We start from the raw sequence: 25787 nt of genomic DNA, 5'->3' as shown, positions 1-25787 counted from the left end.
GGCGGAGTGATTGGAGATGGAATCCCAGAGTTTGGGGGCAGAGTGGCTGAAGGCTCTCCTGAGGAATGTGCCCCTCCAGGGAGAGTGCGGCTTCCATGCATGGAACTCTTAGTTTGGTTTGGATAGTTGTAGGCATGGTGATGGGTTTCCACACGTGTCAGACACCCAGCTGACCAAAAAAAAGGCTTCAACAACAACAACTTGGATTTATATAGCGCCCTCTACATGGGATGGGGTCTCAGAGCGCTTTACAGTTTAGGATCCCGGGACCAAGCCAGGGGGAGGGGATGGAAGGTGACCGAAGGCCCGGTCGAAAAGAAAGGTCTTCATAGAACACCTGCACTCAAAATATGTTGTTTTTGGTTAGTTATCTAAAAAATTTCCTTAAGGCCAACATTATTTCCCTTAGCATATTTTTCTTTTGTCACATTTTGGAGAATGTTTATAATTCCTATTTCTTTAACAGCTCCATTTGGTATACTTCAAAGCCACAATACATTTCACTGTATTGTTTGTTACAGGAAAATTGTACTTTTTTTAATTTACAAATTCCTTAATAGCAATTAAGTTTTTCTGCCCTTCCTACTATAACAATAACAAACAGCAACCAAAAATTTATTTATATTACACTTTTCACATCGGCAGTACGTCCCAAGGTGCTGGAAAATGAAAACTGGACACAAGTGTGCCAGTTAAAATGCTGGTAGCCCAATATCTCCAGCCTTGTGCAACCACTCCCCTTGTATGGGTGCTGGATATCTGAGCCTTATTGAGCTCTGGCCCCTGCGTATTATGCTTCATTTGGCTGCTACACGTGCAACTTGCTGGGCAGTTCTATGTGAAATGCATACTTCTCTTGGAACCTCTCAACACTACTGAATCAATGCAAAATACACACTGTAAAGTGTCATTAATTCTAGCGATGTTTTCCTACTGAAAATTCTCTTTTATGCGTGTTCTTTGCTATTTGTCACAGTCCGTTTAATATAGTGGTACGGGAACTGATTGTTTGTTAAGCAATTGCAGATTTTGCTCAGCAGTTAGTTGCTCATCCAAAGAGTTTATTATACTTTTAACGTTTCTACTCATCAGTGTCAGTGATGGAGAATCGGAATTTATTGCAGGAACTTCCTAGATTTCAAAAGTTTTTTTCCCAAATGAGACTGCTTCTCTATTACAGTCTTAGCAATGTGCTTGTTTTGTCCTGCTGCTACAGGTTTGCTTTGTGTTTCTTGAAAGAACAAGTTTGACATTCAGTAATTCTGGTTTGGTAATATTTAATGAGTTTTTGACAGGATTCCAATATTTATTGTAAAATCATTTGGAGGTTAACAAAAGCATGGATAAAAGAATCCTTTAACAAATGCTTTACCTTTTGACTACTTCAGAATTGATCTTGACTACGGTATTTCATTAATTTTAAATATACTTTCACCATTTTCCAAACATTTTATTGGCGTATTTTACTTAGTGACTAAAGGATGTTGACATTTGTTTATGTTGCTGCTGTTGCTGCACATAGCACAAGAACTTTCACTCAATTCCGATCATATCCATTCATTTTAATAGCAATTAAGTGGATATGAAGAATTACACAAAGAATGGTTGAACTTCCAAGAGTGTCCATTTCTATCAAAATTACAAAGGAGGCCATTTTAACTACTGTAATACTATTAAGTATTGATCTTAATTGCAATAAAGTAGCAATTATCAATCCTAATATGATCAGAACATTTGAAAGGTTAGCCTCTTCCTTTAACCAAATACAAGTATGGTTCACCAAAAAAGGAATAAATGGTTCATTCATCTTGTTGCCATTTGTCAGGTTACTGCCATAGATGTGTTGCCGTAGTTGCTTTCATATCACTACACTTCAATGTAACATTGTATCAACCATTCCAGATGTTAATATAATAATCCTTGCATTTAATATTGAAATGCTGTACACTGTCCAGTGCCTTGGGACGTCCTCCCGATGTGAAAGGTGCTGTACAAATGTAATCTTGTTGTTGTTAGCGCCTTATCACTTCTTCGAGACGTCTCAAAGCGCATCACAGAATACACTGTAAGGTGAATTGACAGTATATTTTCTGGGCGAAACGCAGCAGCCAATTGCGCACAGCAGTGTCCCACAGTCATGGATTGAGTGATGAAATTATTTTTTTAAAAATTGTTTTTGAAGGGATTATTACCTCCAAAAAAGCAATCCACCAATCAACTAACAACCGGGTTCCTATTTACTGTTATGTGAATAGAGACATGGGGAGTAAGGAAGTAAGGAAACTTACCCAATGTTTCCTGCCTGGGAATCGAACCCAGGTCTTCTTGCTTGTGAGGCGAGTGCTCTAACCACTAAACTACAGGACTCCACAAGGTATAATGTTTTATGTATAACTTGACAACTGTGTTTTAACTTCTGTTTAATTGACCACTAAGCTGCAGGACTCATAAGGTGTTATTTCAAATGCCAAGCATCTTATTCGTAGTTTAAAATTGTATATAAAACTGCTTAAAATAGTTAACATGCTTTTGTAACAGCTATGAAAAAAGTGCAGCACTACAGCAGAACCCTTCTGAATAACTTGAGATAAGTGTTCAGTTAATAGCATATTGTAGAAAGAAATCTGAGCTTAATGAACATGAACCATTGAGCCATGTATAAGTAACTCATGCTACAAACTAGTCAGTGCAACTGAAATCTGCAATTATTTTCTAATAGCAGTCTAATCACATTTGTAACTGTAACTTTCACTATTTGGGAATAGAGGCCATGCAGGTGAAGGATGCCGTCTACTCATCCGCATTCTTTTTAAAAAGTTTATTTTGGATATCACTTATAAAAATCACTAAAGCTACAATTGTACAATCAACCACGAGCCAAAAAGGACATCTTTGGTTTAAGACCAAAATATATTCAAAAACATTTTATCTGATAACGTTCATTTTCAGAGAGCTCAATTGCAGAAATATGCACCTAAACAAGCAAAGTCAGTGGTCAACATGTAAACATATTATCAATGATTAAGTTTATATAATTAGTCATTAAAGAGTACAACTTTAATAATGTACAGCAGAACTAATTGTAACACACAAATCATGAGAAACATGCTGGTGCTGTAGTCGATTGCTAGAAGGCTTTCAATATGTCAACCTACCAGCATTGAAAACCTGTAATGTTCAATATGTTCTTTAAAACTTATTATTTAATATGGCTTATTAATTGATAACCTTGATTCATTACACTGAACATTTGAAAACTACAGTAATACTATATATTGCAAGCTGGGAGATTTAAACACAATTTTTGTTGTCTGAAAATAGAAAAAAAGTTCACATTGTATTTTAATATTCAGTTTTATATATGCTTTTAGGAAAAATGCAAAGTAGCCAGTTATTTATGCCTAAAGTGAGATTTGAACAATGTAATCATGCAGATTATTAATTTAAATTAATCTGATCGTTATGGTTGAAGTCCATTGATTAATATTCACATTTTCCCCTATTGCTCAGATTTTATGAGGTTTAAACAAGTCCTTCACAGGCTTAGAAAAAGTTTTGTTATTAAAGTTTATCTCGCTTGTGACGTAAAAAATTATGAACATTTCTCTAGAAAGCAATCATCAATTATAACTTTAAATTTAGTCTATTAGCTCCACTCACATAAAGGTTACCAGACTATACATTTACCTTTCTGATAATATGTAAGGGAGTTTAAGATTCACATTCAGAAGTTTAGTAAAGAAACTGCAGACTAGTATTCTTCAGCACAGCGTGTGTATTCAAGATAGCCAGAGGCACAAAATTATTCTTCGAATCTGAACACACATTATGCATATTCAAATGCATTTTGCTAGAATGCACTTTTGGTATACACATTACCGTTTAGACATTAATTTAGCAATTCTCACCAATACAGGTCTGGTGACTTTTATAAACTACAATCAACTTTTGCTTCTAATTGAACACTTTAGTAAAGAGTAGGCTATTTCAAACCTAACCAGTTGATTTTTGCTAACAAAACTTCTGCATCAGTTCAATTAAATCCCGAGTGAGCTCTTTAATTCCTGGAAGAGATATTGGATACTCATTGTGGAATCTGCTCATGTGATCAAAATAATCTGAACCAAAAAAGGTCTCAATGATTAAAATACACTTCTTTTGTCAGCATAGAAATAATGCAAGGAATTTGCTTCATTCCGCTGTACTCTGGTGCTGAGACTGATTCAAATTCCAGTGCCACCTTGTGGTTGACTTTGGTAAGAATCTGCATGATCTCAAGTTTCTTGCCATATGTATTCAGCACATGGCATAAAGATTCAATAAACCAAGAGCCTTTGGATGTATTTCGCCAAGAATAATAACCTGGAAAAGATGAAAATTCATACAACTGTTTTCAGCATTTTGTTAAACCAAATGGCAGGTTATATCAGATACATATATTTAGATTATATAAATGTTTAGTGTTGATCACAGATATTTTGCATCTAACATTTTAATAATAATAATTGCCCCTTAAATTAAGTTTGTACAATATATTGAAGATCAGGAAGATAAAATATACTGATAATGTTGCCTTTACAAACTGATATTGGTGGATATTACAGATTGAGGAAGAAAGATGAGGAAGGAAATAGTGGAGTTAGGTTGAAATAGCGATGGTAATTAAGGAGATGTTTCAGGGACTGGTAATGGGACCTTCTTTTCCTTGTATACATTAATGATCTGGTTTTGCAGACTGAAATCCACCAGAACATAGAGGCCAGAATATTTACGAAATAGCTTGATGTTATAACGGGAAGGAAGTCATGTGGAAATCCAGACGAATTAGACCAAATAGCAAGAACAGCCTTCTCTATCTGATCCTTTCTTGTGAACTTGTAAGATGTAATTCTGCAGCTCAAATCAAGGATAACTGAAGAAAATCAGTTGCTAGAGGCAGCCCATCAGTGGCAAATTCAAATTAAAGAATAAGCAGGCTATGTAAATGCACTTTGCTGCTTTTAACCAGGTTTGTTTTTGGCCTGAGGTTGCACCTGACTGACTATCGAAAATCTCACTAAGGATGGCCAAAGGTCCAGATCTAGCAAAAAGCCTTATTAATGCATAGATTAGGGTTTAACATTTCTATTGACTTTATTTCAAGTGCTTGAAAATGTTTTGAATTGCTCCTTAAAGAATATTTTTATTACTGAACAGAGATTTGCATGGTAGTAATGTGTAACGGATAAAGCCCATTTCAGCGCCATAACACGATTCAATCTTCCTTTTCACTCACCTGGTGCTGTAGAATAAACGTATAAGAAATCAGCTTCTATAGGTATTTTTTGTGAGGAATTTTCTTCTCCAACACTGTCCACCTCAACACCTGAATCAAATTCATTACCACGACAAGCCTTTAAAAAGAGAAACATTGGTGAAACAGTGCAACACAACTCAACACCCTATTCATGTTATATGATTGTGCAAAATGTGAAAACTGCATTAATTTGGGGCTGAAAATATAAATGAATACAATTTCCGGGCACATTATTATAAAACAATTCAAGCTGCTGGATGACTTTCCAAACTACCTTGAAGAGAAAAGAGATTTACACGGCTATTGTGTAAATGTAGGTGATATTGTCTTCTCAAGTCTTCTCATAAATGGACCTCTTAAAACCACCAAAATGTTGAATTGATCACAATTGTCTCATTGCCAATTGCACACAGTAGTGTCTTACAGTTGTGGATTGAAGTGACCAATTTTTTTTGAAGGAATTATTACCCCCCAGAAAAATGATCCACCAATCGACTAACAACCGGGTTCCTACTTACTGCTAGGTAAACAGAGACATATGGATTAAGGAAACTTGCCCAACATTTCAAACCCCAGGTCTCTCGCTTGTGAGGTGAGTGCTGGAGTATGGAGATGATGGCCTTCTTCTGTGCTGTAAATTTGTACAACTCTCAAACTATGTTATCTATTGAACTGTATCAAGTTATAGTGAAACTTCAAAAGGTTAATTTATAAGGTGGAATACATAATATAGGTTTGCAAACTCATGGTTCACATATTATGTTTTATTATTAGTAAACAAAAATCAGAAGTGCATAATTGTCTAGATATATGCAGTCTTGATCAATTTAATACAAATGTTCATATAGTTCCTCTGTTCCATTCATACCTGTACAAAAAACATTTTCGGTTTGCCAAGCAATGTTTTACAGTTGTTCCCTTTAAAGACTCTGATTAACTCGTTGAATTTAATAGCTCCATCAGTTCCATAAATTAAACCTTCTTCTCCATGGCTAAGAATTACACAGACAAAGCTAGCCATTTCGGTGTGATCTTTCATGGAAACTAAGAACAAGATATATACACAAATGATCAAATGTCAGCAATTTGAACAAAAGTTTTGATTTCATGAACACAGATTTGTGAAGTCTGCAGGGGGCAAAAACGTTTTAGCAGATAAGTTTGTAAAGGCAAAAATGATAAAATTAGGCGCTATTGAATAAATTACATCATTTTGAGAATAAGAGGTTGAACAGCGTAATGAAGAATAATATTCAAGTAGTTTTTTTATAGTGTTAAGATAAGTAATTAAGTACAGAACAGAAATGTAACTAGAGTTAGCTACTGAATTAGACTCATATTTGTGCATCCGCACAGCTGGCCTAACACAAAGCGGCAACTACAGACAGATTCAACCTATAAAAATGTCAGCCTTTACAAATACAGTGAATTTGACAAAATAATTCCAAATAAACTTGCCAGTAACTTCCGAGACTGACAGTCACTGACAAATACTTACCATCCACCAAAGTTTTAGACATATCAGAACAGGATTTGTCATTATGAATTTGAACATTAAAACCCAAAGATTTGAATGTCTTCTGCAGACGACCAACATCTTCATCAGTACCATTACGGACGTTCATGCCTATAGAATATCAACAAATATTAACAGATTAGCAAAGAAAAGGAATATCTGAATACAAGCAATAATAATGTTTGAGCTTCATAAAGGCAAGGGTTTGTTACCACTTTGGGGTCATCATGATATTACTTTGAATCTATTACATAGAAATTTACAGCACAGAAAGTCATTTGGTCCATCATATCTGTACAGACTCTTTTAAGAGCAATACTTTCAGTTCCATTTTCCTGCCCTATACTCCTGTAATTGACTCCATTTTAGCCATTTATCTAGATCCCAGTTGAAAGCTAATGTGAATGCTGACTCTGAAGAGCTCTCGAGGTTTAGATCATAGGAGTTTAGGGAAATCAGTGATAAGGGGGCATAATCTCAAAATTGTCAGCAAAAAAGTGAAATTTAAAGGATCATTAAGGTTTGATATTTATGGCCAATTAATGAGTATTATGGCTGTTTCATAGGTTAATAGCTTAATTCAAAGGGAAACTGCTCAGCTTTCAACCCCACCATTGTGCAGTACTCCAAAACGCTGTCCTGTATAAAGAGCACTATATAATTCAAGTTTTTGATAAATGCCAGAGTGGTAAACAGATTAAGGCATATGGGGAAAGAGCTGATATGTAAGATTAATTAAAAAAAACAGAAAAAGTGGCAATTGTGACAGATACGATGCACCAGATACCATGGACTGAATGACCACCTTCTCTGCAGAACATTTCTGTGTGTATGCAAGTAATATAATCTGGGTCTAGGGCTGCAGTAGAGCTCCAGGACATTGCCCTGCGTGAAGGGCGTTATATAAATGTAAGTTGTTGTTGTCGTTGCAGCGCTCTGAAGAAATGCTAACAACACATCATAAAATGATGACATAACTTTGCAGTACAATTTCCACACAAAGCAAGCTTTGAATTTAAAATGCACCAATCTTGGTAGCTGTAAAATGGTGACAAGTCAAGTAAAAGGAAATCAAGAATATTTAGCAATATTTAGTCTTACAAAGAATAAAAGTCGAGAGATGCATGAAGTGTCAGGACTCCCTGGTATTCATTGACTAGTGTTACCCTGGCTCAGTTGGAAGCACTCCTGCCTCTGAGACTTAAGGATGTGGGTTCACACCCCACATCAGGCCTTTGAGTTCATAGGCACTCCACTCCAGTCCTGGGGAGCCCCTGCATTGATGGAGGTGCTGTCCTTCAGATGAGATGTTAAAACAAGGCCCTTACTGCCTGTTCAGGTGGACATTAAATACCATGGGTCCTTTTGAAAAGTGAAGGGAGTTTTTCCTGGTATCCAGGTCAACAGTCCCCTCAGATAATATTGCTTATTCAATTCATGGCTCTTTGTGGGACAATGTGGTGCACAAATTGGCTGCTGCTTTTGCCTACAAGGTACAGTTACTAAAGTTTACTGTACATCCTATGAAAGGCTTTGAGGAGTCTCAGTGATGTGACAAGGTGCTCTATCAAATGCAAGGATTATTATTGGTGAAGGAGATAAAGGCCACAGCAACTACTTTCGATTGTATTATGAATATTTTTTTCTCAAAATATTCTGTTCAGAGACGAGATTCGGAAGCAACACACAGGTAAATGTAAAGGTAAATGTTAACGTACAAGCTTATGTAACAGAATTTCGTGCATTTAATTCTTAGCAATATGCAAGTTCCCCTTTACACTTTGACACAGACAATAAATGTATTTTTCCAAAAAAATTTAAGGGAATAAAAAACATATGTGGAGGAGGGGAAAGAATGCCTAGTCCAATTAGGAAATGAAATTTACATGTGTGACCTGAACACAAAATGTCAAATACCTGTTTGGGGATCAAAATGCTTATTGTTGAAGATAATGCAGTAGCCAATACATTGGTAGTCCATCTTATATTTGATACACTGGTCATTCGGAATTGGATCCACTTCCTTGTTGTCACCAACATGTTGTTTTTGCACATTTCTGGAGAAAAACAGAATAGATAAATTGCCAAGAAAAATGAATCAAGACTATTTAAAGTGAGTTATAGCAGAACAAATGGATATTTTCCTTCAGGGACAGATGGTGTACAAAGGACTACAAAGTTAGACTATGTGAAAAATTTAATCTGTCAGCAGTAAATGGCATTTGCCACTTTTCAGTCACTCACGTACATGATTTTTTGAAAATGGACAATGGATTTACATAGAATGTACAGCATAGAAACAAGCCAGTAAATTCACCTTACCCTCCAGTGCCTTCACTGGGCCTTGCATCAATACAATCGCCTCCAGACATTGCACCATCAGGATGTGCTGTTCTCTCAAATTCAGACATTGCTATAACGGCCAAATCATAAAACATTTATTAATAAGTTTGTACATGTTTCTTCAAAAATAAGTCAGTATCTTAATCATACTAATAATTCAGTGAACTCCTGATAACTCATCAGTCCAAGTGAAAAGGGCTCAGCGATACGTTATTTGGAGTAGTGAGGCATAGGTCCTCTCAGGTCACAAGAGGGCACTGTGAGCAGGTAATGTATACACCAACACATTGCCCCTGTGCTGAGCGAACAACAATCAGTGTGATGGAGCGATCCTAACTCCCGCAACTGTCAGTGTATGTTAAAACTTGTTTACGTTAAGTATAAGCATAAGTGTAGGTATGTGTGTCCATAAATGCGCTACTTTCTTTTCCAATCGCTTATTTCTGTTATTGGAAATAGTATTTTTCAGGAGATGTACTGTAGTGTATTACAACAACAACATTACATTTGTATAGCACCTTTCACATCAGGAGGACATCCAAGTATTAAAGAATAATGATACTGTGTTTCCAGGTCATATGTGAAAGCTAAACATCTTTATGTTCTCTTCGGGTCACAGCGAGTTATCTGATCAATTTTACATTGAGTGTAATTATAAGAATTTCTAGAATACAACTAGTTTAAATTTGAATTGGTTGCCCACAAAATATACAGTCAGTCCACTTTACAATATATTCTATGAAGTGCTTTGAGACATCTCAACAACGTGATAAGGTGCTATATAATGCAAGGGTTACCATTATCATATATTTTTTCCACAAAAACTAAAAAATGCTTAAAAAATTAAAGGGATTGGAGTGGTTCAAAATCAACAAAATATGCATATATGGGATTGGCTGATTTAAAATCAACATAACGTGCGCACATTTTCTAATAGATAAGTCTAGTCTGCCCCATTCAACATTCAAGGAAGTGGTAGGTGGCAAAAGACAATACACACTGTGAAGTGTGCCTACTTGAACCAAAAATAAAGTCTGGTCTAAAAGAACAATTCCCAAACTAGCATGAATGTAAACAGACAACAGAATTGTTTCTGTTTTCTGGTGAATCCAACATCCTTTTTAAACATGAAAACTTCCCAAATAGTATAGCTATAATACAAGCACTACAACTTGACATTTCATATCACTTCCCTTTCCCATCACCTAAAATACTAAATGAATATACTACTACTGGATCACCAACTGATTCCACAGTCCGCAGCTAGTTCAATTGAAGTCATACTAAAGGTGATATTGGCTAAATTTGATAGAATTACATGTCAAACATGAATTAATTTATAGCCATCTTTGTACTATAACTATCCACTGATAATATGGACAAAATTGGGAAATCCCAATGATAAGACAACCAACAACTTGCACTTATATAACACCTTTGATGTGGCATTATAGTGGTATTGGACCCCTCTCCCTCCTTCTCGCTTTGCTTCCCGCATCTCCCTCCCCGACAGTCAAAAGTACTAAATAGTACTTGTTAAATAGCATCTAAGGTACTACAAAGTATGATTATTGAGTATTAATATTTTAAAATTCAATCTGATGTATCAAACAAATAAGGTAAAAATCAGCAGTTAACGAGAGTTTGATACATCAGTGGGAAATCATCATGGTAGATACATCTTTCAACAAATAAAACTGATAGTTTAGCAAAACTGATACATTTGTGTATTCTCCTTTAACTATCTTGTGAAGTGCTTCAAAACAGTATATCTTGTTAAGTGTTTTGCCCACAAAATATAGTCAACTCACTTTCCACTATATTCGGTGAACCGTTTTGAGATGTTTCAAAGAAATGATAAGGCGCTATATCAAATGCAAGATTATTAAGACATCCCAAGGATGTGATAAGGTGATATATCAAATGCAAGGATTATTAGAATATTACAACAGTGTCAAGTGCTTTGAGACATTCTCTCAAGGTGAAAGGCTCTATTATAAACGTAAATTGTATTGTATTTAAAACTACTAGGAACCAAATAGGCTTTTTAAATATTCAGGTTGATTGATGCAATACAACACATCAATCCTCTGGAGATGAAGTGGTACAGAGTTGAAATCATCCAACTTGAAAGGTTACCTCAGCCATTAACGAAGATGAGGTAACTTTTTACTTAATTTTCTCAGTATTGACAGACACGTGTGAAATTGATTCACATTAACGTTTAAATAGTTAGTGACATGCAAATTATTCAATTCTAATAATAATAATCCTTGCATTTGAAATAGCAACTTATTATGTCGTTGAGACGTCTTGAAGCACTTCACAGGATATACTGTAAAGTGGATTGACTATTTTGTGAGCAAAACTCAGCAGGTAGTTGTGCACAGCAATGTACAACAAACAGCCATGGTGTGAATGACCAATTTTATTTGGGGGATTGTTGGCCAGGGCATCTAGAGAGACTCCCTTTATTCAAATAGTGCCATGGGATCTGTAACTTTCACTTGAACAGACAGATGACACCTCAGTTTAATGTCTCATCTGACATATGAGAAATATTGTTCCCATCTCATCTGAAGGACATCACCTGTTTTTAACGTTTCTTCTGAAGAACGTCACCACTAACAATGTAACATACCTCCAGCTCTGCATTTGAGCGTCTTCTTAGACCATGTGATTCCATGTCCTCAACGTGGCTTGAACCCACAGCTTATCTACTTTACATTTGTGCGTAATTAATTAACTGCCACATTTTGCCCACAAAATACACTATGATATACAAAATATACAAAAAAATCAATTCACTTTACAGTATATTCTGTGAAGCACTTTGAGACATCTCAAAGATGTGATAAGGCGCTGTAGCAAATGCAAGGATTATTATTATTTATCTGGAATATTTCATGTCGGGAGGATGTCACAATGCGCTTTCACATTACTGGATGGGCACTGCAGCTGAGGGGGTGAGAACTGACTGAGGGAGGTGGGGTGGGGTAAAAGACTGAAAGCGCAATCAAAGAGTTATGTTTTCAGATGTCAACATGTTTGCACAACCCTTGCCTGCCTGATCAACGCTTTCACTTTCGACTGTGTCAATTATTTGCCTAGTTTAAGCATTGACGCAATGATCCTGTCCTGCAAACGCAAAACATTCTTTAAAGTCTGATGTACAGGTAATTACATTTAATTCCCAGTTGTGGATAGTTTATATTCTTGCCTATAAACCTAGGATGCACAGTTAATTAAAAAGAGCCAAGTAGTTTTGTCGGATTGCCCACCTCCGTCCATACCTCATAATAAAAGCAGCCGAAACCCTTGTCCGTCCGTGCCTTTGTCACTTCCTGGCTGGACTATTCCAATGCCCTCCTTGCTGGTCTCCCCAGCTCCACAATACACAAAACACAACGAATTCAGAACTCCGGGTCCGTCCCGATTCTCACTTGCACAAAACTCCGGACCTTCATCACACCAGTCCTCGCCGGGCTCCATTGGTTCCCAATTACTGAACGGATCGATTTCAAGATCCTCTCACTCATTTTCTAGTGCCCTCACATCTCCCTACCTATTCAATTTGCTTACCCCTCCACCCGCTGCCTCTGCTTGACTGGCTCCGGCCTCCTGTTTGACTCTCATCCCCTTCACTCCACCATCAGTGGCTGTGCCTTCAGTCACTACGCCCCGAAACTCTGGAACTCTCGCCCTCAATCCCGCCACTTTGCCCCCTCCCTCCCCACTTTCAAATGCCGCCCAAAGACGTTCCTCTCTGGCTCGGAGTCAGACTCCCACTGTGAAGCACTCCGGGACACTACACCGAGTGAAAGGCACAATATAAAAATGCAAGTTGATGTTGTTGGATAAGAGTGATCTCATGCTCACAATTCATCATATAACATCTCATGCATTAACAAGCCAAACCAAAGCCAGACTTCCACGTAAATAATTCAAGTCCCATAAAAGGGCTGCTATATCATGCAGGAATCAAGGCACAGTAAAATGAGTACTGTCGGAGATTGCTTTTAAAACAAAGGTCACGTTTTCCAACAGCTGTCTGTCTGCCCCTTGTCTGAGAATTCAGAAGCCCTCATTTTAAAACATGTTCTTCCCTCGCTATAAAACTACGTGAGCTCAATGGGTCAAAGGGGATTGGAGCAGTTGGTGCATTCTTCAATATAGAAACAACCAAACCCAGAGGAGGATTTGCTTTCTTTTCCAAAATCACAGAGAAAAAAAAGCATCACAAATAAAATTTGCTCCCTCAAAACCAAAATTTGCGGTTTTCACTTGTTTGTGATGATCTACCACGCTTCACAAACACTGCTCCTGGCGTGCGTCAACTATCCCATTCACTGAAATCAATGACTACGTTTTAAAATAGTAAAAATAATAATAATAATCCTTGCATTTGATATAGCGCTTTTCACGTCAGGAGGACATCCCAAAGCGCTTCACAGAACACACTGTAAAGTGAATTGACTGTATATTTGTGGGCAAACGCGGCAGCCAATTGCGCACAGCAATGTCCCACAAACAGTCGTAGATTGAAAACGACCAATTTATTATTGTTTTGGGTTTTGGAGGGATTATTATTAGGCGTGTGGAGTAAGGAAACTTGCCCAAGGTTTCGCCCTGTGCCTGGAATTGAACTCAGGTCTCTCACTTGCAAAGCGAGTGCTCTAACCACTGAGCTACAGGACTCCACAAAACGCTTTGTGTGTACATGTACAATTGTGTACTGACTGGTGGTGAAGCGGTAGCGCTGTGGCTGAACGCCGGGGGTTGAAGCGGTGAGCGGGAGAGGCAATGAACGTCACTGCGATGGGAAGTTTAACCCAAACAATCCACGACTGTTTGTGGGGACACCGCTGTGCGCAATTGACTGCCGCGTTTCGCCCACAAATATACAGTCAATTCACTTGACGGCCTATTCTGTGAAGCGCTTTGGGACGCTGTGGAGAAGACGTGAAAAGCGCTGTATCAAATGCAAAGGATTATCATCAAAAGTCGTATCAAAAACCTGGTGACTTTTACAGCCGCAGCGCCCGGTTCCCTTTCACAACCACAGGTCTGAATGACACACACACACACACACACACCCCGCGGGGAGGAGTGAAACCATCGCAAACCCACACGGGAGAGTCGGGACGCGTCGCAAACGACGAGCCCTTCGCGGAGGGCAGGAAGAGGAGGAGGAGGAGAGGGTCGCCGGGTACAAACCCGCCCTCACACGCCGGTGCTACGCCCGCAATCCGACTGAAGCGGAAGCCTTCGACGAAGCGGAGTGAAGAAGAAAGTCGGCACTTTAAAGTACAGACCTGGGCCACAGCGAACAGTGAGTAACTTTCATGACTGTGGCGCCGGCGGCTGTAAACTGTCACTAACGGTCGATTCCCCCGCGAGACCCGTCACCCGCTCACTCACCTGCACCTGCACCTCAGCTCAGCTCAGCTCGAGCGACACGCAGCCTGACTGACGTCAGCCCCTTTGTGATTGACTCCAACCGCTTTCGATTCCCGGAACGAGACTCGTATCTCTATAGCGCACGCGCGCGAAAGAGAGTGAAGGCGGGTGGGTGAAGAGCGGGTGGGGGGGGGAATCGACGGCTTCTGCGCAGGTGCTCTGGTTTCCCGGTGCATTGTGGGCAACGTAGTTCTACCCTCCGGGGAAGACCATTGGTAGTGACGAGCGCCGGAACTGCAACTCCCGGGAGGCACTCGGCCGGTCGTTGTGCTTCGCGCCGGGGGTTGAAGCGGCGAGCGGGAGAGGCAATGAACGGCACTGCGGGAGGGGGGAGTTTAACCCGAACAGCGGTGAGTACCGCGCTCCGCCTTACCCCAAGTCATGGACCTTGTTGTTGTGCTGGACTTTCGCTGAGCGGTGCCTTTACCCTGTTATCTTGACAGTCTGAGTCATGGCAACAGATAATAATAATAATAATAATAATAATAATAATAATAATAATATTCAGGGGTACCGGTGGCTCCTGGGCAGTTGCCATGGTTTCCTGGCCCAGCGACCTCTGTGTTTATACCAGATTTCCAGCATCCGCACTACTTTGCCCTTTTGATGATAATAATAATAATAATAATAATAATAATAATAATCCTGGCATTTGATACAGTGCCCCATCACGTCTTCGAGGCGTCTCAAAGCGCTTCAGAGAACGTGCTGTAAAGTTAATTGACCGCAGGTCCTGGTGGGCGAAAGCTTTGCCATGTTTGGGCTACCGTCGAGGAGGTCCAACAGACCTCCCGACCCCCCCCCCCCCCCCCGCCATCCTGTTTGCTCTCCCCGCTCAGCGGGCTCCGGCCTGCTTCACGCCCCCCCCCCTCGCTCGCCCCACTACCGGCGGGCGGGCCTTCTGCCACCCTCTGGAACTCCATCCCGCAGTCCCTCCGAGGGCCTCCCCCCTCCCTCGCCACCTCCAAGACCCACCTCAAGACCCTCCTCTTCGACCGTGCTTTCGATCTCCCCCCCCCCCGCCCTCCACCCTCCCCAACCCCCAGCTCGGGTCTGAAACTGTCCAGCGCCTTGGGACGTCCTCCCGACATGAAAGGCGCTTTACAAATGTAATTTTGTTGTTGTTGATTGAGGTTATGCCACTTCAATCCATTTACCAAATTAATACCTCTTGAGTCCATTATGAGGATTATACTGATGGTGTGCACTGCTGTCTTTATTTTTTAAAGAACATGAAGAGGAATTGGCAGAAAAGAGTGAAGGATATTGAAGCTTTAGCAGGCATCTATCAACGATACCCGATTAACCCTACCTACAAGCCAAGGCTTTCAAAACCATGGCAGCCGGAATCAATCTGGAAGTTGTTTTATCGGCAGCATCAAGCTTTTAACTTCTCCAAGAGCTGTAAAGAGGTAAAGTAATGTTTATCATATTTAGAATTATGAGAGTTAATTGCGGCTATGTCACACCATAGGCTGAAATAAACAGGATTTTCAGCAGGAAAAAGATGTCATTGTTAGGACATCTTGATATTCTAAACTAGTTATTTAATGCACAGTAATGATGTGTTGCTGGTTTGAAAGCCTGTTATTTTCCGTTCAGGCTGCACAGCCAATCATTGATGCACAAATATTCTTATGTTAAGTTTTGTGATGCTATTGCTAATTATTTATAGTAAATCTAAGCCTAAAAGTAAACATACGAATTTCAGACTCTAGAGATCTGCAGTTCGTTACGTTTTATAAACAACAAAAACAACAGCAAATTACATTTGTATAATGCCTTTCACGTTGGGAGGACGTCCGAAAGCGCTGGACATTCAAGGATTTGCATTTGAGCTGGGGTTTGGGATCAGGAGGGGTGAAGGGTAGGGAGGGTGCGGGTAGGAGGTTGAACGAAGGCACAGTCGAAGAGGAGCGTCTTGCCACGGACTTTGAAGGAGACAAGGGAGAGGGCGAGGCAAAGAGATTGTGGGATAAAGTTGTATATCAACTATTAATTTTACATTGGTATTTATAATATTGCCTTGCTAGGGCTCCTTGTACTCAATGAGATCCTTACAAGATGAACTCTTTGACAGTAGCTCACTTCTGTTAGTGGTAGCTTCTTTTACATTTTGATGTTGTGATGTTAAGTTTTCATACAAAGTAAGAGTAGCTTTAACATCTGCTTTGTTATGTTGGAAGGCTGTATTTTGTTGACTTCCATGGGTAGTCTTCCACAAGAAAACAGAGACATCTTTGCAAAGTATACTTGATTTCTATAACCAGGTGTCTAGGCAATATTGGAACTAAAACATACCATACTTCCAAACTGCCTATGCCAGACTGAATTTCCTTTATTCATCAGTAAACAGAGCATCAATTGATGATCATTCAGACTGGAAGTTGAAGCTTCAATGTGCCAGGAAAAAAGCCTATCAGTAAGCACAGTGTGTTTGTGATGATAATATAGCACCTTTCATATCAGGAGGCGTTTCACAGGATTATTGTAGAGTGTAGTGATATAGGTGAATGGGTCAGCCAATTTACACGCAGGAATGTCCCACAAACAGCCATGAAGTGAATGATCAATTTTACCTGGGGGATTGTTGGTCAGTTCACAGGGAGAATCTTCCCTTCTCTTTTTCAATAGAACTATGGGACCTTAAAGTCCATCTGAACAGGCAGATGGGACCTTGGTTTAATGTGTCACCCGAAGGACAAAGCAATTAATATATAAAATTATAAATTAGATAACTGCTTGTATTTTGCATTGCAATCTTTTTAAAAGTTGTTGTTATTTGTCATTAAAGGATGTGCACATATTTGCATTGGAGAAGGAAGGTCAGAAGAAGGATATTGCATTTGGACAGAGAATTTATCTTGTCACAACACACAGTGAGCTGTGGTTTTACTATCAGTAAGTAACTATTGGGCTAAAAAAAATCCTAAGTGTTTATTTCTGTATGAATTTCTATAGCAGATATTATGTTTATTAAAATTCATCCCTGTTGGATTTTTATTTATAACTTTGAGGTAGAAACATCAAAAGCTGTTATATTGCTGTTGTTAGATATGTAAATGCTCCATATCTAGTATTTACACAGAATTATTAATAATTTTATTTGAGAGTAGTAGTGAGCTTGGAAGTAATGGGCTAATGGTAGCTTTGTGACTGGCAGGACTGAATTTGAGGAAATGTACCAAAGATGATTTAATTTCTAATGTTCTATGTTAAAATATGTAGTTATAATCTTGTACAATGTGCACATATGGGAAAATTAATGTTTGGAAAGGGAAGTTAATTCATGAGATGGATTTTGTGATTTTAACAAAAGGGGTAAGAATTATTTGGAAAAAATCAATCATCGTGATGGGCTGCATAGCAGATTCAAAATCTTTAGTCTTCTCACAGATGGGTGAGAAGAGATTTTCAATACTATTTGAATGTATTTTGGGCTCAGTGGCACAGAAGGATGATGTCATTGTCTCAGCATAGATGCAGAGCCAGACCAGTGGAAACCTTAGGGAGGAGGAAAGCTTCAATTTGGGGATAGGAATCAATGTGATTCCTACAACATGATTTTATAATGTTAAATGCTGGGCACTAATTGTATTCTAAAGTAGTTATTTGTTTGCAACAATGCACAGTAATGGTGTGTTGCTGGTTTGAAAGCCTGTTATTTTTTTCAGAATGCACAGGCAATCATTGATGCACTGCTATGAAGTGATTCCAGAAGGGTCTGTCTGTCATCTTTACTTTGACCTAGAATTCAATAAACAAATGAATCCAGGGCGTGATGGGAAACAGATGGTCACAAAATTAATTCAGGTGCTAAGAGCATTATTGTAATAGTTTATGTATACTGCTGTTTTATTTGGTTATAAACCTGTACATTTTTCCCGATCAAGTGTTTCATTCATTTTAGTTAAGCGCTTTGAGACATCCTCCCAATATGAAAGACACTATATAAACTTTTGTTGTAGGGAAATTTGTGCTACGTTTATATTATTAAACACAGCTGAATTGACGAGGGTTTTCAAATTGAAAGATTATGTTCTATATCAAACCATCTTGTGTATTTTTACTAGTTCTGTTTTTCTTTGTAGTTGATAATATATTTATAATGCTGATTTTTATTTCTTTTAACATCATTTTAAAATGCTATCATGTGGAAGAGTGAATGATGTGACTACCCTATAGAAAGAGAGGAAAGCATCGTTGAACATAAGTGTATAAATAGTAAATCAATTTACCTGGTATCCAAGTAAACAATCCTCCAGATAAATTAATCATTCGCTTTGTAACCTTTTTTGAGATTTTACTGTGTGTGCAAATTGACTTCAAATAAATAGTCACTACACATAACAATAATTATCTGTGACTTGTTTTGATATTATAGATGCCATATCAAATAAAAGGTTATTATAAAATTACAGAAGTTTAGATTCAAATACAAAATTAGAACCCATGTCATTTCATGTTTTGTTTATTCAGTATGTTTGTCAAAAACTGGAAGAACGTTACAAAATAAAATGCTCAGTGAAAGATGTTTTGAACTTGGACTCCAGTACTGGTGAAAAATTTAGCCGCCATCTAATATTCCATCTTCCTAACGCAGTCTTTAAGAATAACATACATGTTGGTAAGCTTCCTCTGATATTATTTCTCTTAGTCAATAAAGTAACTTTTTCTTTGCAATGATTTCACTGCCTGGAATCTCGGTAATGTCATGGTGTCACCTCCATCCTTCAGTGAAAAAGAACCCTAAATCCCAGGGGTGAAGTCATCCTTGCCATCATACTTGTTTTGATTCAATTACTGTAGATCTTGTGCTGCTTATTATTATTTTGGTCACATAAGTCACCATGGAATCATTTTTCATGCAAAATATTATGAGCTAATCCTACATATCCAGCCCCCCCCACACACACACAACCCTATACATGAATTACAATCAAAGAGACATTACTTAGCACTGATGCTGAGCAAGTAGATAACCTTAATAAAAGTCTCCCGCCCAGAGAGGATTAATGGCAAAAGTAATCAATGAGATCACTGCCAGAGTTTAAATTAGTCTGTGGTGAAAACCTGTGTTACATCAAAATAAGTCCCTCGTTTGTTCTAGCTCCTATATTGATAATTATTGATATAGTGAAATTGATCAAGGTGCTTAATTAGTGAGCCTCCTGGACAACACTCTAGCTATAGTTTGTCACTCATAAGTCAAAGTGTTTTGAGACATCGCAATGCCGTGATAATGCGCCATATCACATGCAAGGATTACTATTATGTGTGAGTCTTAACAGTGTGTGTCTGTAGACTCTTTGACTCCAAGGATAATAATAATCCTTGCATTTTTATATAGCGCCTTATCAAGTCTGCGAGAAGTCTCAAAGCGCTTCACAGAATATACGGTAAAGAGAATTGACTGTATATTCTGTGGGTGTATATGTAAACCCAATACAAATAATACAGCTCCTGAAAAATTCATAGATATTTACCACTTGCATGGGTTGCAAATCATGATCGCAATTCGGCAACACTGTCTGCTTTATCTTCCCCAACCAAGTGAGGCTTATTCTAGTACCTATTCTGCACAGACTGCTGATTGAAGATGGGACTTTGCTACTTTCTAGATAAAAATCCTGAGGTTCACAAAACTAGTTAGTTGAAAATTGTGGGGTAAGATTGAACATCCAGAAACTTTAATACTGTACATCAATTTTACTATGAATTTACTTTTAAGCAACAGCAAATTTACATTTATATAAAGCCTTTCACATCAGAAGGACATTCAATTTATAATAAAGGGTAATAAACTAAAATAATTACACTTTACAAATTATTGCATCTGTGGTATCACATCTATTCAACATTTTGTTTGTTGTTTCAGGAAACTGCATCACAACAATCTTGCAGCCTATGATAACAGTACTGGAAAACAAATGCAGTGGTAAAGATTCTCTCAGTTTCAGCAACAAAGATTCGGTGTCCACTCCAGGAAAGAGGAAAGATATTGAAGATGGTTCTGAGAATGTCTGTTCAAAAAGCCATAAAACCACAGGATGGGAAACATCAGAGAATGGCAATGTGGATGCAGATTTGTCATTTCTGATTGTGAAAGGTAGAGATGGATTTGACCAAAGTTTTGTGGATCTAGGTAAGATGTGCATTTAGTATTTCACAGTATATGTGCATTCAATCGTTCAGAAATAATGGGCTCTGCCTCTATGTACTCGAGAATTGAGGATTGGCTGGTCAACTGATGGAGGAATTGTTGAATTAATCTTGTATCCCTCCATCCAGTACAAGAGATATAAGGGCTATGTATCTTAATTTCACTAAGAGATGTATCTTAATTTCGCTATATACAATTAAAATATGATTTTAATGCAATTTTTAATATTTAGTTTGTACTTAATTGCAAATTATACAGGAAACGTAACAAAACTACTTCTACTTATTGAAACTCAGAATATATTGCAGCATGCAATTTGGAAAATATCATCTAGTACTTTACATATTGGGTAACTATTTGTCAAAATTGATATATCTAAAAAAGTATACTTGACTTTTGCCTTACTATTTTTTATATAGCCGTGTACACAAAAAACAGGAACTTTCGACTGTATAAGTCATCTAAACTGGGCAAGAACACGTCTTTTGAAGTTGCTGAAGACAATCAGTTTATTCCCAAGCCTCAGAAGAATATTTCTAAGGAGGAGTTAATTTTCCTGAATTCTTTGGTCAGCAATGTTAGGTACAATATCTCAAATTCTCAACACTGTAGTATTTTTAAGTCAAAATTGTTTTGTATTTTTAGTATCTGGGAGTGTTTGGTTCTGTTAATGTTGTAAATTAAAAAATGTAAATACTGTATAGCGGGATTTAGTTTTATATCAGCCTCACGTTTGCCAAACAATTTTTTTTTGTAAATATTTCAGGTTTTCTGATAATTTGACGGTTTTGACTTGTGATACCTCAAATGCTAAGAAAGCCAGAGGATGGATCTCTCAAGATAATGCACATCTCACAGTGTCAGGTATTGAATTTACTAATGATTTGTTTACATATCCCTGAGTTAGATCATGGAGGTAGAATTTTACTATTGTGTGGTTCTCAGTCTGTTCACTTTGAAGCTTGTTTACGTTGGCTGTATACAATTTTAAGCACAACAACAACAAGATTCCATAATGACTTATAAGAAATGCCACTTGGCATTAAGAGTAGTGATCGTGGCAACATACACTTAATCTCTGAGACTTTTATTGTATTTGCACATTGTTAGTTAAATTTAATATTAAGACAAATGTTATCTTGTTCTCGTCTTTAGGTCTGTTTGCCTGCCTTAGTTGGCAGCTGTCACATCTGGGTCAGACGTTTGTGGTTTCGAGCTCCAGTTTAAGCATATAGCGTACTCTGACACTCTAGTGCAGTGCTGCTTTGTCAGAGGTGCCATCCTTCCCATCAAATGTTAAACCGAGTGTCTATCTAGGTGGATGTTAAGCATTCCATGGCATTAGTCAGAAAGACTGCACACAGTTTCCTGACCAATAATCCTCCAGAAAATTGCCCATCACTCATGGTTGTTATGGGACACTGCTATGTGCAATTTGCTCCTGTGTCTGCCTGTAAATGCACGGTTGCTACAGTTCACAGAAATGTTGTGAAGCAGTTTGAGACTTTGATTATAGGCGGCATATCTAATGCAAGTGTTATTTTTAACAAATAGAGTAAGTTTAAAGAAAGATTACCTTGTTATTACTGTTACAGGAATTTTTTTTTTAACTCTTTTTATCAGTAAAACAGAGGTTGTCTACTTATTCTAAATTATGTTGAAGGTCATTAAGAAATTTACAAGGCACTGTAGGTTTATATTTTGCATTTTACGCTGAGACAATATTTTTTCCCTTGTTTGACAGATACAGTAGGAGGATACCATTCTTCACCATACCCAGAAATCGATAGTTTTATTAGTAATCAAGTGAACAAGGGAGGTATACAAGGTGGTAAGTTTTTCTTTATTACATGCAAAAACACTCATAGATTTGTGGAGTCCTGCAGCATATTGGTTAGAGCACTCCGAAGCAAGAGGATCTGGGTTTGATTCCCGGGCAGAGCGAAACGTTAGGCAAATTTTCTTACTCCATACGGCTGTTTATCTAGCAGCAAGTAACTCGGTTGTTGGTCGATTGACGGATCGCTTTTCCGGGGGTAATAACCCCTTCAAAAAATAAATAAATAATGATAATAATTTGGTCACCCAATCCACAAACGGTTGTTGGACACTGCTGTGCGTAATCGGCTGCAGCGTTTCGCCCACAAAAATATACAGTCAGTTCAGTTCACTTTACAATATATTCTGTGAAGCCCTTTGAGATGCCTCGAAGACATGAATAGGCACTATATAAAATACAAGGATTATGTTATTATTATTTATGAAATCTTCCTGCAAATAGAAAGGATTAATTCTAAGAGTAAAATGGTCCATTTTATTCTTTTTAGTTCATAATCTGGTTCAAAATTAGCTTTAAAATAATAAATAACTTAATCTCCTCAGTGATACGTCGTTGGAATTACTTTTCCTCTGAAGAATTGATTGTTTATGACATCGGCAAAAATCACTGGTGTGAGAATATTGGTAGAGCTCATAAAAACAACAATATTATGTAAGTATAGTTCACATGAACATTAACTGCTTCATTTTGGTTTTGGTCAGCCTTGGTATATGAGGAAACCCATCAGCTATGCTGAAGAGTAGCCAAATCAGACTAATATTTCCACATATGTATACCACTTAATCATGGAAATCTCAGTGTCTGAACTGGGATGTGCAGTCTTTCCCTGGAGGGATGCACTCTCTTTTGCCTATTTCTGGAGGGTATTATCTCCAGGATGGTGTTGGATTACTACTCGAGTTTAACCAGCTAGCACTGCATGGTTTGCCATTGAGGGTCCTGTCTGCCAAGCTTCCCACTGTTTTTCCAGCTCAGAACACTACCCTTTAGTATAGCGGTGGCCAGCCTTTTTGGTCGGCCAACAAAATAAATGTTCTTATTTGAAGAGTTCTTGAATGAAACCCTAAATCAAGAAATATTCAATCAAGAAAAACCTGGAAACACACTACCATTCAAACAAGGACTTACCTAGACTAGTGTGAATGTTCGGGGGTTGGGGGCGGCTTCTTGACAGCCCCATGGGCCATGGATTTGCCACCACTGCATTAATGCTTTGGCTTGCAGAGTTAACAAGAGGTGAATGCGAAGGATCCCCACTTCCGTTGCAGTGACTTTCTTTTAATTTGTAAACCGTTATCCCCATTGACAAGCTATGAAGTCCAGCTCCATTCACAGTAGAGAGAGGTGTTGACATTGGGAAGAGCATGATCCCTAACAACAGCTGATGATTAACGTGTGGAGTCTGGAAGAAATCTTTCTTAGATTTGTGATCTGCCATTTGGGTATCCTTGCCCTCCTGCACTGGTGTGTCATTTCCATTTCCTCAAACCATCAGTCTTTAAGGTCATATGTTGTGAGCCTCAACACACAAAGCTGAAACTGCGCAAACAAATTTTACAGAAGCTCCTTGCAGTAAATAGATAATAGACTTTCATCTTATTTTGGAAGTTTATTTCAACTCGGATCCCAATTGTAGGATTCTTCTAGAAAAGGTTGTCTGATGAAAATAGATCTTCTTAAACTTCTTGTATCAAAGATTGCGTATCGTCTGTAAACCATTAAAGCAGTGACTGTATAAATAGTGCTTTTATGACTCCTTAAGCAACTAATAATTAAAGACGTTGACGCTTTCTCATTTATGTGACATATTTTTGTATAGTTAAATATTGATTACAGACTCCTACTGCATACAATATATATTTATTCCATGGAACGAAGAACAAGGAATCTCGGATCCTATAATATACAAATTGTTCTTTTGAAGGATTGTGGTTGACCTGAAGAGAGAGATATGGTACCAGAAATGCTATGATCATCTTTGTAGAGCTCAGAATTTCAAATCGGAAAGTAAGAATTATACATTCACATTTCAGACTACAATCTAGAATTAAATTTAGTTTTACTGGGAATTTATTTTCTTATTCTTGAATTCCAGGTCGCCCATTACCTTGTGAATGCTGTTTGGACTTTCTCATTGACATGGTATGTAATGAAACCTTAACAGTGTACTTCAGGAGCTACTGAACTAAAACATAAGTGGAGAACTTGAACTTAGTGCAGTACTAAGCCACAGTTGATCCTAGTATATATTGGTTTTGCAGGTATCAGTCAGATAACATAACATGTAGGAGCAGGAGGCCATTCGGCCCTTCGAGCCTACCCCGCCATTAAATCATGGCTGATCTTCTAATCTAACACCAGCTAATAACCTAACCCTGCCTTATCCCAATATCCCTTAATCCCATTTAAGATATTAAATGGTATTCCCAGTCTAACAGAAGAGAAGATGAAATCAGTCTGGAACTGCTCCTGGTAGTAATTCAGGTTTGTCTGCTGGAATAGGAACATTTAGTGGAGTAGCGTATTGGTTAGAGCACTCGCCTCGCAAGTGAGAGGACTCGGGTTCAATTCCTGGGTAGGGTGAAACCTTAGGCAAGCTTACGTACTCCACAAGCCTGCATACCCAACAGTAAATAGGTCAATTGGTGAATCAATATCCCATGCAAATAAACTTGTTCTCTCAACATTAATAAGTGTGAATGTACAGGCACTTAAGTTTTTTTTGTTTGAAACAAAATGAATTGTTTTTTGTTTCAGGATGATGAGTTTCTTTTTACCATGGATAAGGATGGAAACATTAAAGCCAGTCAAAATGTGGAGTGTCCAACACAGAATGAGTATCAGTACAGTGTAACACAATTGCACTCTAGTGCTAAATCTACACCAAAGACTGGAACACATTCAGGAAGTCTGGATGCAGAATTTGGGAACAGCGCTGATGATGTAATGTTTTTGGAAGCTCTTGAAGATGCTGAATTTTGTATTGCTGCTGATTCAATCCAGTCAGAATTGAGTAGTGACGAGACTGAAGAGCTATCAGATAACTGTTTACTAGCAGCTGTGCAGCAACTGGAGCATGTATCAGACCAAACAAATTGTCCTGAACACATATCCTTATGAAACCTTTCAAAACTTTTATTTTGAAAATGTAGCAAAATCAGACTTTATT

The 25787-nt window shown here is 38.1% G+C and overlaps 2 protein-coding genes across 3 annotated transcripts; one reads left to right on the top strand and one right to left on the bottom strand.

The window, feature by feature from the left end:
* Positions 1-2806: 2806 nt before the first annotated feature.
* On the bottom strand, positions 2807-14677 carry LOC103187405 (caspase-3). 2 transcript variants are annotated; one of them, XM_007906888.2, is made up of 7 exons: positions 14577-14677; positions 9135-9225; positions 8730-8869; positions 6795-6923; positions 6165-6340; positions 5276-5393; positions 2807-4362 (listed from the first exon to the last, which is right to left on the bottom strand). In XM_007906888.2, the coding sequence occupies exons 2-7, from the start codon at positions 9221-9223 to the stop codon at positions 4136-4138; spliced, it is 879 nt and encodes a 292-aa protein (XP_007905079.2). In that variant the 5' UTR covers positions 9224-9225; positions 14577-14677; the 3' UTR covers positions 2807-4135. The 2 variants fall into 2 exon arrangements, with proteins under 2 accessions (XP_007905079.2, XP_007905081.2); XM_007906890.2 differs by lacking the exon at positions 14577-14677 and adding an exon at positions 14471-14567.
* Positions 14678-14887: 210 nt separating this feature from the next.
* primpol (primase and polymerase (DNA-directed)) lies at positions 14888-25776 on the top strand. The gene is made up of 13 exons (XM_042337584.1): positions 14888-14965; positions 15845-16027; positions 17410-17516; positions 18290-18428; positions 19095-19242; positions 20494-20760; positions 21198-21360; positions 21545-21642; positions 22523-22609; positions 23161-23269; positions 24543-24625; positions 24714-24760; positions 25376-25776. Exons 1-13 carry the CDS (start codon positions 14924-14926, stop codon positions 25736-25738), a joined length of 1836 nt encoding a protein of 611 aa, XP_042193518.1. The 5' UTR covers positions 14888-14923; the 3' UTR covers positions 25739-25776.
* The last annotated feature ends 11 nt before the right edge of the window (positions 25777-25787 follow it).

This window comes from Callorhinchus milii, unplaced genomic scaffold (genome assembly GCF_018977255.1).
Source record: "Callorhinchus milii isolate IMCB2004 unplaced genomic scaffold, IMCB_Cmil_1.0 Scaffold1, whole genome shotgun sequence".
Classification (NCBI taxonomy): domain Eukaryota; kingdom Metazoa; phylum Chordata; class Chondrichthyes; order Chimaeriformes; family Callorhinchidae; genus Callorhinchus; species Callorhinchus milii.
This window is presented reverse-complemented; position numbering and strand designations above follow the sequence as displayed.

What these genes read in the sequence shown, in the direction of transcription:
- primpol (XM_042337584.1), top strand. Translation starts at nt 14,924, where the DNA reads ATGAACGGCACTGCGGGAGGGGGGAGTTTAACCCGAACAGCG. An exon ending in GGAGTTTAACCCGAACAGCG is followed by an intron (nt 14,966 to 15,844) that starts GTGAGTACCGCG and finishes TATTTTTTAAAG; the next exon opens with AACATGAAGAGGAATTGGCA. An exon ending in TCAGAATTTCAAATCGGAAA is followed by an intron (nt 24,626 to 24,713) that starts GTAAGAATTATA and finishes CTTGAATTCCAG; the next exon opens with GTCGCCCATTACCTTGTGAA.
- LOC103187405 (XM_007906888.2), bottom strand. Translation starts at nt 9,223, where the DNA reads ATGTCTGAATTTGAGAGAACAGCACATCCTGATGGTGCAATGTCTGGA. An exon ending in CGAAAATGTTTTTTGTACAG is followed by an intron (nt 5,394 to 6,164) that starts GTATGAATGGAA and finishes CTCTTTTTAAAG; the next exon opens with GCTTGTCGTGGTAATGAATT. An exon ending in CGTTTATTCTACAGCACCAG is followed by an intron (nt 4,363 to 5,275) that starts GTGAGTGAAAAG and finishes CATCTTTTCCAG; the next exon opens with GTTATTATTCTTGGCGAAAT.